A 12,113-nucleotide genomic window follows, 5' to 3' on the forward strand; every position below is an offset into this window, starting at 1 on the left:
ATTGATGCCAAGTTACGAGGGTACTTTCAAGCAGGAAGCTTGGTTTTTGACGTGTCAGTTGAGCCTAAGGTGCCTATCCTGACTACTCCTCGTTAAGCATCCATGCTGAGTTATGAGCCCCTCCCCGCAGCGAGCTGACCAAGAACAGGATGATCGCTGTATCATCCGAACAGGCTCGGTGAATGTTGATACGAGTATTTGCTGCAGTATGTTGGTACTTAAATTGTCCCATTAGTCTGATCGAAGACTGCTTGACGCTTGCACCCAGCCCGGCTGGCATTGTCATCATCATTCCGATCTCAACCAGGCTTGTTTTCCAATCATGTCCAAAGAAGCGGCCATGTTCCAGGCTGGAGACCTGGTGGCATACAGTCAGTCAACCGGCCATAATCTCCTCCTTGAGGATCTCCGACTTCCGTCAGATTTTGTCTGGGGCACCGCCACTGCCGCCTTCCAGATCGAGGGTGGCATTTCCCAAGATGGAAAAGGGAAGTCGATTTGGGATGTGTACACCCATCTCGAGCCGTCAAGAACAAATGGCGAGAATGCCGATGTAGCATGCGACCACTACAACAGGGTAGCCGAAGATGTAGAACTCATGTCCTCCCTCGGCGTTGACGTCTACCGATTTTCTCTGGCCTGGACACGCATAATTCCTCTCGGGGGACGCAATGACCCTATCAACGAAAAAGGTGTCGCTTTCTATGACGATCTCATCAACCGACTCTTGGCAAACAACATCGAGCCTGTGGTGACTCTTTACCATTGGGATCTCCCACAAGAGCTCTACGAAAGGTACAAAGGATTACTCGACACAGCTGAGTATAGAGCTGATTTCCAGAACTACGCCCGGATCTGCTTCTCTCGGTTTGGCGATCGAGTCAAGAAATGGGTGACCTTCAATGAGCCCTATATTATCTCGATCTTCGCGCATCACAGTGGCGTACTGGCGCCAGGCCGCTGTGCTGCCAGTGGTGCCAACACCAAGACAGAACCTTGGCGCGTCGGTCATACGATCATTTTGTCTCATGCTTCCGTGGTACAAGTTTATGCGGAAGAGTTTCAACCATCTCAGAAAGGAGAAATATCGATTGTTCTCAACGGACATTTTTACGAACCTTTTGAGGAAGGCAATCAGAACGACGTAGAAGCCGCTCAACGCAGAATGGAGTTTTACATTGGCTGGTTCGGAGACCCAGTGTTTCTGGGAACAGACTACCCATCCTCAATGAGAGCATACCTCGGCTCGCGCCTCCCTGAGTTTACGGCGGAAGAACGTGCTCTTCTTCGGAAGACTGCCCCAATCAACGCATTTTATGGTATGAACCATTACTCTACCAAGTACGCGCGTGCTCTGCCAGACCCCCCAGCAGATGATGACTGGACTGGCAATATCGAAGAGACGTCAGTTAACAAGCAAGGAGTGGAGATTGGACCCATGTCGGGCGTCCAGTGGCTACGGCTTGCGCCAGAAGGATTCCGGAAGTTATTGAACTGGGTGTGGAATCGGTATCAGCTTCCCATCATAGTCACGGAAAATGGGTGTCCCTGCCCCGGTGAAATTGATGTCGATGTTGCGCGGAAAGATCACTTCCGTCAGAGATACTTTGGCCTCTACCTTGACGCTATATCTCGCTCCATTTATGAAGACGGGGTCAGAGTAGAGGGTTATTATGCTTGGAGCCTTATGGATAATTTTGGTAAGTTAACCCCCTCGAAGATCAGTTTTCGCAAGTCGACCCGAATGGATCTAACACAGCCCAAATAGAATGGTCCGCTGGGTATGGTCCACGGTTTGGAATTTTTCATGTAGATTTTGAGACGCAGAAGAGGACGCCCAAAGGATCTGCCCTGTATTTGAGAGATACATTCCGGCGACGAAGAGGGTCACCCTACTAGCTCTGCTCTTCTTTTATGTTGCTAAGAACAATGCAAATGACACAGGAGTAGTGCGATTGACCATGAGACCGAAACTAAACTTAGACCAGTTTTTAGATGAATCATTGGTGGAACAACGAGATGTCGTTGTACAAAAATAGAATCGGAGAGCCGCTTGAGTTCAATGATGACTCTTAGAGGTGTCCTGGAGCTCCAAAGTACGTATGAAACTCGCCCAGATCTTGCAGTCTGGCAAACACTTTCTCTCGTGATTGCAACATGCAGACATCTCTATTACGGTTTATTGGAAGACACCTTATTATGCCTTCAGGAGAATGGGTAGTCGGGGAGGATTTCCATTCCCACGACCGTAGGAGACTTTTGACCACATGGCATCCACTTGAGGAAGGTAGTATCGGGATAGACTCAGACGGAAACAAATTTCAAAGAGGGGGTGCTATTGGCATCTAGCTTGTTGTTCATGAGTCCACAAGTCGAGTTAGCATCCTCGCATGCTGAGCCGTATTCCGTATTCATGGGCCCCAATTTTCATGAGCGACGCTGTCTCCAGAATAGCCCGAAAGGTTCGTATCGGGATCTTCACGCCAGATTCAGGTCCGAGAGTTTTCCATGATCATAAAGACGACTGCTGGTCGCTGAAATATGTGAAATTGAGAGCACGGCTATATAGATGTGTCACAACGTTGTCGAGAAGCGAATTTCTCGATTTCACACAACTGTCTCAGCCATGTTATCTTCTATCCTCGCGGTTGCTCTCACAGCCAGCCTCGCAACGGCGGATACCGTACCTTCACCCCCACAACCAGAAGTATTCCATATTGTTGAGCTACCTCTTCCCCCCGTAGCTCCATCTTCCGATGAAGGTTCTTGTACAACTTTGATCAACCCTCGTGGAACAGGATGCATCGCCAAAGCCGTCGGCGACTTTCAGGCGGGAGACTTCACACCGGATGGCAAAAATGTTATCGTCAACGTGGTCTTCACCGGCGCCCCTACAGCTCCCAACCCTGCAAGCATCTACGATGGGGAGCATGTTCTTCTCATCAAGGCAGATGGCACCAACTTCACCAACGGCGATCCATGGAAGTGTCTGAGCTGCGGTGTTCCCGCCGTCAACGCCATCTCTCTTGACCCACAGAAGGACTACCCTCACGTCTTCCGCAGCGGCGACAAGGCGCTTTGGGGTCACAACATTCTGGACTGTGGCGGGGCGCCTCTGGAAAGCGATGCATGCACCCCGAACAAGACACACATCTACCCGATCCACTGGAACACTGCAGCCGATGGCTCGGGGAAGGGCGGCAGTCCTCGCGAAATGCGCCTGCACCCAGACGACGTTCACATGGGATGGAGCTCTTTCACCAGTACCGGCGGTCAATTCGCTTACACTGGCCGCCTCAATTTCAACGCTGAGCCAACTGTGGGCGAACCACTCGCCCCTCGCTATGATCTCGTCGACGTGAATTTGCTCTTCGACCCTACGCGCGCGAACCCCATCACAACCAATGGCTCCGAACTCATCATCCACAACAATGCTATCGCCGTTGGCGAGCTGCGCGGTTTCAGCGGAAACGGCGAAGAGATCACCTATATTGGCAACCCCGTTGAGTCAACCAACATCGACGTCTTCGCCGTACATGTACAGACGGGCGCCGTCCGCCGCCTCACTAGCCACCCAGAATACGTGGATCCCATGGCCTTCTCTGCCGATAACGACTGGTTCGTTGCCATGGACACGCGAGGTACGAACCGCCAGATGTGGATGTCCGGCATGCGTGGGATCCCGCCCCTGATCGACCTCGTTGCTGTGACTGTAGCCGCCTCCACTCGCAACAACGGCCCCCGTCGCTTCTTCCAGCCAATCTTAATCGATCGCTACGGCGATCGCGGCGACTATTATGGTCAGCGGATCAATGCTGCGGGGGTCGAGAGCGGCAGTGCCATCAACGACCCGAACTGGAATGGCAGAGCGGACCCGGCCTTCTCCTTGGACGGAACAAAGATTACGTACTGGCAGGCTCTCGTGGTCTCCCCTTCATGTGGTGGTGCGAATCCCCTTCCTTGCCCCGAGTCTACGGCCCAAGGAGGCAGGGAGTATCGCTTGATGTTGGCTCAACGGATTGGTCGCGAGGCTACCGCGCCGGCGCCAATTTACAAGATTCCGGACGTGATCCCTTGGGCCACGCCATTTCCTCCGGGCACAGCTATCCCGGAGTCGCCGTTCACGGTCGAGCCAGGCAACTATACACTCCGTGGGAAGGTTTCTGGTATTGCTGGTGTAAGCATTGCCCCGGACTCTACTAATGTGAGCGGGCTGGGCAGCGTTGCAGTGAACTACACCAACTACTCGGATGATGGGGAGCACATCCTGAATGGCTTTGAGGACGTCACGGTGAAGATTCTTCTCCCCAACTTCTGGACGAATCAGGTTGACTGGGTTTCTGATATTGTTCAGACTGGGGTGGTCAATGGGACTAAGAAGACTAGCGAGGGGGGTTTTCACTTGATTATTGACGCGGAGCTGAACTTATTCAACGCGAGTGGGACTTTGGTCACCACCATCGACGGTGTTGAGTATAAGCAGCCTGCTAACGGTACTTGATCATGGAGTATGTTGTGCAAGAGGTGACATGTACTTTGGGATGGCGGGTTTATCAAGTAGATTACGTCTTCTCTTGCAAGTCGACTTTCAAATGACACCATTATTCTGATTAATCAAATCAATTGCACCTTTCAGAAATCTGATCTTCCTTCTCCTTACCTGATATGCGAGTACTTGAGGGTACATGTAGATACGATCAACACAGTCTCAAAATTTCAAGGGGAAATGTCTTCGCCATCCCCCTCTCGTAAACTTGACACCTTCAGTTCGACCTACCTTATGTCATCCAGTGTCCTAGTCCTCGCATCCTCATCAATGACCATGGTGCCATTCCCGGTGACTCGGGTAGTCTTTCCTCAAAGCACCCAATAGTCACCCAATTCCGGTCCATCTTTTGGAGAATTTTCGTACGTTTTTTCGTACTCTCATCCAATGAGAGATATGGACGTTTACTAGCCCCAACCACCACGTCGCATTGCATCGGAGTTCGTTACTGCATAGTAAAGCGTAACTGACGACAGCCCAATGGGAAAGCCCTGTGTACGGCATACGGAAGATACGAACAGTCTCCAAGCTTGACATCAATCGTGTCAACGTCCCAATTCATAAAGGATTATGCGTGCTTGTCCCAGGTACTAATTAGCGATAGCTTCGGTATCCTCCGTACTTGTTTATAGTCCGAAGCCTCGGAACGCCCATCTTGGGTAAGTTCCCCTCCCCCCCCCTCCAAAGTAACCTAGATTATCCCCGTGGGGTCCTCGCGGGGTCCCATACCCCGGATCGTTCGTCATGAGAAGGCTTGGGAAAATAGACAACGAGCAGCGGACCCACAATACGAATGCGAGCAAATGTCCATGGCAGCGGACAGAAGTGTCCATTCTTTGGGCAAGTCCATCACACTATTGTATACGAAGGTCTTTGGTGAGCTGGACACAAGACGTTGTTTGCAGACTGTTCCGATAGGTCTAGACCACCACCGTCTCGACGAAAATCGATTCGTTTCGTGACAACACGTGCCGATGTGTCAAGATAAAAACCAAGCCAGATTCCGAAATAGAATAGCAATCATCATACCAAAAAGTTAGTAGCCATACTCTTTTCTGGTTTTGCCCTTTATCCTGTGCAGTAATGGCATCTCCACGTGGAACTCCCAAGAAGCCGGTCGACAACGTGGCCTACGTTGAAGACCCGGCGGATGATGGCCTGAAATTCAGCGACGCAGCTGTCGACGCGGCAACCCGCGGCCAAAACATTTCGGGATACGAGTCTCTATCCATATGGGAGACGGTCAAGCTCTTCAAGATCGCCTCAGTTGCGTGCTTCGCGGCGGCCTTCAGCGCCGCCACTGATGGCTATCAAATCGGGTACGTTTCACACTTTGCTCCTCCTCGCGCATCCATTTTGCCCCAATCTCTAGTTTACAATGCTAACCCCGTCACTCCACCCACATCCAGCATGAACGCCAGCATCGTAGCAAATAAGGGCTTTGTCCACCAATTCGCGACCCTTGCCGACGCCTCTGGAAAACCTTACCTTGACTCCCCCATCCTCTCGGGCTGGTCCTCCATCATGTCCGTCGGCCAGGTCCTTGGCATGACCACCATCCCCTTTCTCTCCTCTCGATTCGGCCGGAAGGTTGCCATGTATACCCTCTGGCTTGTCCTCGCCGTCAGCGTCGCCGTTGAGAGCGTCGCGCGCGCTTGGCCCGCCTGGCTCGTGGCAAAGCTCCTTGCCGGCGTCGGCGTCGGCTGCCTACAGTCGACCCTCCCCGTCTACATCGCCGAGGTCGCACCTGTTCGGATCCGCGGCGGCCTGCTCATGTGCTACTCCTTCTGGTGGACCGTTGGCACCTTCTGCGCCCACGTCGCGCTACAGAACCTGAACAAGAACGAGCCATACAACTACTTGAACCCTATATACACGCAATGGGCGCAAATTGGCCTCATGATCCTCATATACGTCTTTCTGCCCGAATCCCCAGCTTGGTGCGTCAATCGTGGCGATGAGTCGCGCGCAAAGAAGTGTCTCGCCTGGTTATATCGCGGCGTTCCCGATTTCGACCTCGACCGACAGTACGCAACGTTGCTGATGACGGTGGAGCACGAGCGTTCCGTAGCGATGGAGCAGAAACGCGAGAAGTGGACGGCGATATTCCGGGGCACCGACGGACTGCGGACGCTGATCTCCCTCTGGACAAACCTGTCGCAACAGTTTATCGGCCTCACACTGTTTGCGACCTTTGGGACATATTTCTTCCAGCAGGCGGGGCTACAGGACCCGTTCCTTATCAAGGTCATCACATCGTCGATCAACATTGCCACAATTATCGTGACTATTTTCACGGCTGATTGGCTTGGTAGACGGTGGATCGCGTGCGGAGGCATCACGCTGTGCTGGGTCTCTTGCGCAGTCATCGGCATCATCGGCGTGATAAAGCAGGTCAGGGCGTCGACATATGTATTCGTGCTGTTCGCCTGCTTTTGGAGTAAGTTTTCGTCGTACAATTCATCAAAAATGGGCGGACTTTATGATCATTGTACACGTGCCTGCTAACAAGATTGTTTTTGAAGATATTGGCATGACGGCTAGCGGGGCGGCCGGTTGGGGATTCATCGGCGAGATCTCGTCGCAGCGGCTACGCCCCCACACAGCCGGCTTCGGTGCCGCGTGTACCTGTGTCATTGGTATCGTCATGAACGTTCTAGTGCCTTATAGTACGTTGATTAACTCCGAGACGAAGGGGTACTCGATAGAAGAAGTGCTGACAATATGATCTAGTGGTCAACGCCAATAAGTGGAACTGGGGTCTCAAAACAGGCTGGTTCTATGCTGGCGTTGGGCTGCCTTTCGTGATTGGCATCTGGTTCCTTATCCCCGATACCGCCGGGTAGACAATCCATCCTACACATTTTGCCAGCAGAGTCACTTGCTAATACAAGTTCTTCTGCAGACGATCCGCAGCCGAGCTGGACGAGCTCTTTGAAAGAAAGATCAAACCGTGGCGGTTCCACAAGATTCAGACGGCCACACAGACTTTGGTCAAGCAACAGGAGTCGGAGCATCGCTGATTTAATCTGCTGCCGCAGGTCTCGCAACTACAGTGGGCAGCATGTGAGGGGTATTTCATCTTGGGAAAAAGCCAAATTCGTGGAAGTAACGGCTTTACAGTCAGCCATGTAGCAGTCAGTCTTGTTTCCCCACTATCTGCTGTTAGAACGGACTTCTGTGCTCCTGGTCTTTCCTACGGATCACTGCTCTTGAGCACTCTTGTCAGCACATATAAGCTTGTCAATGACCCTGTCATGGCGCAGCTACTCCGCTTATTGTGAAGTATTTGCACTATTCATCATGCGAGGACGCTTTCCTTACTGGAAATCTCCTATCCAGCGCTTTCTACGTTCCTTCGTATACTTGATATGTAATGAAACTCTAGATCGTCCATCATCCTAATCGTATAATACCTCATCTGCTCGCATTCTCTCTAAAATTAGCCAAAGTAGAACGCTAACTCAAAATATACCCGTATAACTTATCCGAGGATATTATTTGAACTAAGTGGTAGATACGCCAATGGAGTCAAAAAACGAGATTCAGAGGACACCCCTTCACTGGGCCTCTAAATCAGGAAATCTCGACTGTGTACGAAAGCTTCTCGACAAAGGCGCTGATGTGGAACCAAGAGATCGCGATGGTATGGCGGCGCTTCATTTTCCTGCCGAGTCGGACTACTTGGACGTTGTTGAGGTACTTCTCCAACAGGATTCGAACACCAACTCGGTGGCACACAAAAGACAGACACCATTGATGTTAGCGGCCAGAGCTGGTCAAAGAAAAGTCTTGAGGTTCTTGTTCAACATGGCGCCAAGTGTGGTTTACAAGGTGCAGAGGGCAGCACTGACTTGGAACATGCAATCAAAGGGTGTCGTTCCGAGGTTATCCCTCACGTCATCAAGACTCTAGTCAGGTTGGGTGCTGAAATAGATGCCCGCGGGAAAGCGGGACGTACACCTCTATTGGCCGCTGTTAGTGATAAGCATATCGGACCTGCGCTCCCAGCTGTGAAGCAATTGCTTGATTGTGGCGCAGAACTTGAAGCCACAGACTTGTGAGACAGAATAACATGGGAATTGGCTTCTTGTTGGGGCCGTGACAATTTAGCCGAATTTCTGCTATGGATCCGAAGATCGCGTAGGCTGCAAGTTGCTGAATAGTACACATGGCCTCTTGAAAGTCAATTTTTGCAGCTAGCCGGATACGGCCCGTCTCTGATATTCATCCTTCGTCGTAGTTGAGTAGTCAGTACCGGGATATCTTCTAATCAAGTATACAGACTTATGGTGTTTTCTGACGGAAAATTCGTATGCCACAAGAATCGCCTTCGTTGCCGTGATCGTAACCCGTAGTTAAGCTGCCTGGCACGTTCGCAACACACCTTCACCCGCAGCTGGAACCGCGGACGTAAGCATGGTTCTGCTGACCACCTGCCGAGTTACCATAAGCAGACCCTTGATAACTTCTCAGTAAACTACAGCTTGTGCTACTGCCCTGATAGAATGAAGCAGCGACACACGCTGAGTTTGCAGCACACTTCGAAATGCAATCACCCAAGCTTGTGGCATCGACGTAGCCAAGATAGTCTCCGGAGGCAAGCCTTCCGCAAATGATCTGGAACTTCTTCGAACTCAATGTCCAGCAGTAGCCGTTGTTTGCGGAGCAAGTTGGGTTGCTGGTCACCGTACCTGCGCATGCTGAGCCTGGGCAGGTTGAACACGTCCCTGGTGAAAAAGATGTCTGGCATCCAAAGCCACAGAAGTCGTCGCCGGTGTTGCAGTATCCATTCTTCGAGCTATAAGATAACTTGTCAGTGGTCTACTAATGCAAGAGTATAGGAAGAAGTATTGTCTATGACTTACCAACACAAGCCAGAAGGGCATGTATAGCCATTGGAGCCACCACAAGTGTTGTCTGGACTCATCTTGACGCCAGTGGATGCAGGCTGCGCTGCTGAAGAAGAGGCTGCAGCCCCTCCGCCTGAGGACGCAGAGCAGGTTCCAAAGGATGACTGGCAGCCGGTGCTGCAGTGATCGGTAGACGAGCCACAATATCCCCACTGACTGCAGCAGTCACCGAAGTTGCTACCTCGACACGTGTTTCCACCTGTTCCACCGCAGGTTCCATCCTGGCTGACCGTCTTGCCACCGTTGGTGACGGAGCTGCAGTCACCAAACTTTGACTGGCAAGAGTTGAGGCAATGGGCATCTGTGTTGCCGCAATATCCCCACTGGCTGCAACAGGTTCCGAAAGTGCTTCCCTTACAGGTGTATCCCGCGGTGCCGCCACAGGTGCCATCCGAGCTGACCTTGCCGTTAGTGCTGGTGCTGCCGCTCCCGCTGCTGCTAGAGCCAGTGGTGCATTTGCCGAACTTGGATTGACATCCTGTTCCGCAGTGTGCGTCAGTTGTTCCGCTAGTGTACCAGGTCAGCTTTGGTAATTCTTCGCAGTCATGTCTATCATCATCGAGGTTAACCTTACCACCAGTTGTATTGACTACAGCATTGAGATCCTGGGCAGGTGTAACTGTTGGAACCTCCACAGGTCTGATCCGGAGAGGTGGCCGCTGCAGCGATCCCCGCCAAGGACAGCAGTCCAACAATGGCGATTTTAACCATTCTTCACAAGACGACAAAGTATTGATGTTGATGGACCTTACAACAAAGAAAGCCGCGGTCTGCGTTGGGGGCTGATAGAATTGACGACAGTTCAGTCTGGATGACACGGTACTTAAACCTCCCGACTTTTGAGGCAGCCTCTAGTTGGAGATTTTGGTGCTTTTTGGGCGGCCATCGCTTGCGGATGCATGCGGCGGTCATGGGAACATTCCCAGGCTCTCTAAAGCGGATCTTCGATACGGAAATTTGGCTTCTAGCTTTACTCCAGTCTGCACTCCATATGATCCGTTTCCGGTCATCATGGACCACAGCTGGTCACTTCACCCATCCAAAAAGAGTCGAGATGAATTCTTCGGCCGGATCTGTCCGATCTATGCGGCCGGCCCGAGGAGATGGCATGACTATCGTCTCCAAGATCGGATCTACAAGATTAGTGCTGCCGCTCACGCCGCTCTAGACTTCCGAGAATTTGACTTGCCTTTAAGCGGAGCTACAGGAATGTGCGGGTGCAATGAGGTGTTGACTGAAAACGGAATAGATATCGAAAGTAACAAAATGGCTTTAGTCTAGATTACGTGCCGTAGAAATGGAAAAGATTAGCGCACTTGCGGTGATCGAATGGATGTTGCCGTCTGCCGATGTATGCAGTCATCCAGCCGGCTGGGTGCCTCGTGCCTGCGCGCTTCGTCTGATGACAAGCAGATGTCTCAAACCTTCTTCACTGTTGCTTTCTTCGGCTCAGCTTCAAGCCACCTCCACGCTTTGTTCAAATAAGGTTTGAGATTTCCATGTCGGTGTTCAACCTCATTTCCAACGTCAATGTCAAATTTTTTTCTTTGATCCTCTCCTAGTTGAGGGACGTTCTTCCCCCAAACACTTCTTCTCAGAATCCGAATACAAACAAGTCACGCTGTAGTTCTCCGGGGACTATCGCGCCAAGTCTGGGGATTTCCAGGGCTCGACGGCGTGATCCAGGCCATGATAGGGCTGTGGTAAGCGGCTTAGTAGCGCTGGACCGTGCGACGGTCTGGACAAGGCAAACATCTTCAGCGCTCAACTGAATCACGAATATTCTCAGTTTCCAACAAAAGCATTCCTCCTATCCCTGACATAAGGCTGGTACTTCAGCTGTGAGAGGACTTGTGCGTGGAATGGTAAAATGCATCGGAGTTTGCTTGTATGCAGGATATCAAGTCGCGGGTCGACCGCTGCAGACGCGTTCTTGTTCAATGATCCATGTCTCTGCCAGAGAGTGTGATTACGCCGAACGTAAGTGATTGCTGAGTATGCGGCGAAATGTCCCCAGTGGATTGGAATACGAACCTGAAGAGAAACTCTGATATTATGAGGCACTCGTCAGCGCAACGCATGGCAAGGACACAGGGTGGGCTCTCTAGCAGGCCGATTGGCAACATATACACAAATTTCGAGGCGGAGATCCAACAATCGGAAGGGTGGCCGAGTTGGTTATGGCGCCAGGTTAAGGTCAGCTTAACATCTGTTTCCTGGTGGGGCAACCCGCGCGAGTTCGAGTCTCGTCCCTTTCACTTTGAAGTTTTTGACGGGTCTGACGACTTTTCGGTCTTGTACCATCAACGTCTTGCTGCTCCTGGTCGTTAGTCAAACCTTTCGTTACCAAGATAAGTGGAGGGCTCATATCTTATGCCATTGGAAAGTGTAAGGCCGATGTGAGTAGACCTTCTTTTGTTTCTTCCCACAAGGCGAAGTTGAGCGTTTGAAAAGGAAATTGGTCAGTCTCCAAATGGCGATTCCCATGTGCTAGTGGGTGGGCTTTATCACTGGAGCTTGATGTATTTGAGCTTGGGACTCAATCCACTTCGACAAACTTTTATTGCTGCCTAATAGGTCTTACCATGTCTGAATGAAGTTGGCTATCTCGATCTTTGGCCGTGCTTAGTCTCTATCAGGATCTCGGAGACATA

General features: G+C 51.4%; 5 protein-coding genes and 1 non-coding gene across 6 annotated transcripts; 4 read left to right on the top strand and 2 right to left on the bottom strand.

Moving 5' to 3' along the window:
* Window positions 1–322: 322 nt before the first annotated feature.
* CLUP02_11642 (uncharacterized protein) lies at window positions 323–4,501 on the top strand (the record flags this gene model as incomplete). Its single annotated transcript, XM_049290609.1, has 3 exons — window positions 323–1,700; window positions 2,040–2,096; window positions 2,799–4,501. The coding sequence occupies 3 exons, from the start codon at window positions 323–325 to the stop codon at window positions 4,499–4,501; spliced, it is 3,138 nt and encodes a 1,045-aa protein (XP_049147754.1).
* A 671-nt stretch (window positions 4,502–5,172) lies between these two features.
* CLUP02_11643 (uncharacterized protein) lies at window positions 5,173–5,379 on the bottom strand (the record flags this gene model as incomplete). Its single annotated transcript, XM_049290610.1, has 1 exon — window positions 5,173–5,379. The coding sequence occupies one exon, from the start codon at window positions 5,377–5,379 to the stop codon at window positions 5,173–5,175; it is 207 nt and encodes a 68-aa protein (XP_049147755.1).
* A 250-nt stretch (window positions 5,380–5,629) lies between these two features.
* On the top strand, window positions 5,630–7,569 carry CLUP02_11644 (sugar transporter; the record flags this gene model as incomplete). The annotated part of the gene is made up of 5 exons (XM_049290611.1): window positions 5,630–5,865; window positions 5,956–6,986; window positions 7,072–7,215; window positions 7,280–7,388; window positions 7,452–7,569. The coding sequence occupies 5 exons, from the start codon at window positions 5,630–5,632 to the stop codon at window positions 7,567–7,569; spliced, it is 1,638 nt and encodes a 545-aa protein (XP_049147756.1).
* Window positions 7,570–8,071: 502 nt separating this feature from the next.
* Window positions 8,072–8,342, top strand: CLUP02_11645 (uncharacterized protein; the record flags this gene model as incomplete). Its single annotated transcript, XM_049290612.1, has 2 exons — window positions 8,072–8,245; window positions 8,313–8,342. 2 exons carry the CDS (start codon window positions 8,072–8,074, stop codon window positions 8,340–8,342), a joined length of 204 nt encoding a protein of 67 aa, XP_049147757.1.
* A 593-nt stretch (window positions 8,343–8,935) lies between these two features.
* Window positions 8,936–10,371, bottom strand: CLUP02_11646 (lectin; the record flags this gene model as incomplete). Its single annotated transcript, XM_049290613.1, has 3 exons — window positions 8,936–9,347; window positions 9,415–10,206; window positions 10,256–10,371. 3 exons carry the CDS (start codon window positions 10,369–10,371, stop codon window positions 8,936–8,938), a joined length of 1,320 nt encoding a protein of 439 aa, XP_049147758.1.
* A 1,247-nt stretch (window positions 10,372–11,618) lies between these two features.
* CLUP02_tRNA202 lies at window positions 11,619–11,717 on the top strand. Its single transcript has one exon. It is a non-coding gene; the product is annotated as a tRNA-Leu (tRNA).
* The last annotated feature ends 396 nt before the right edge of the window (window positions 11,718–12,113 follow it).

The sequence above is a fragment of the Colletotrichum lupini genome, chromosome 6 (genome assembly GCF_023278565.1).
Source record: "Colletotrichum lupini chromosome 6, complete sequence".
NCBI lineage: Eukaryota > Fungi > Ascomycota > Sordariomycetes > Glomerellales > Glomerellaceae > Colletotrichum > Colletotrichum lupini.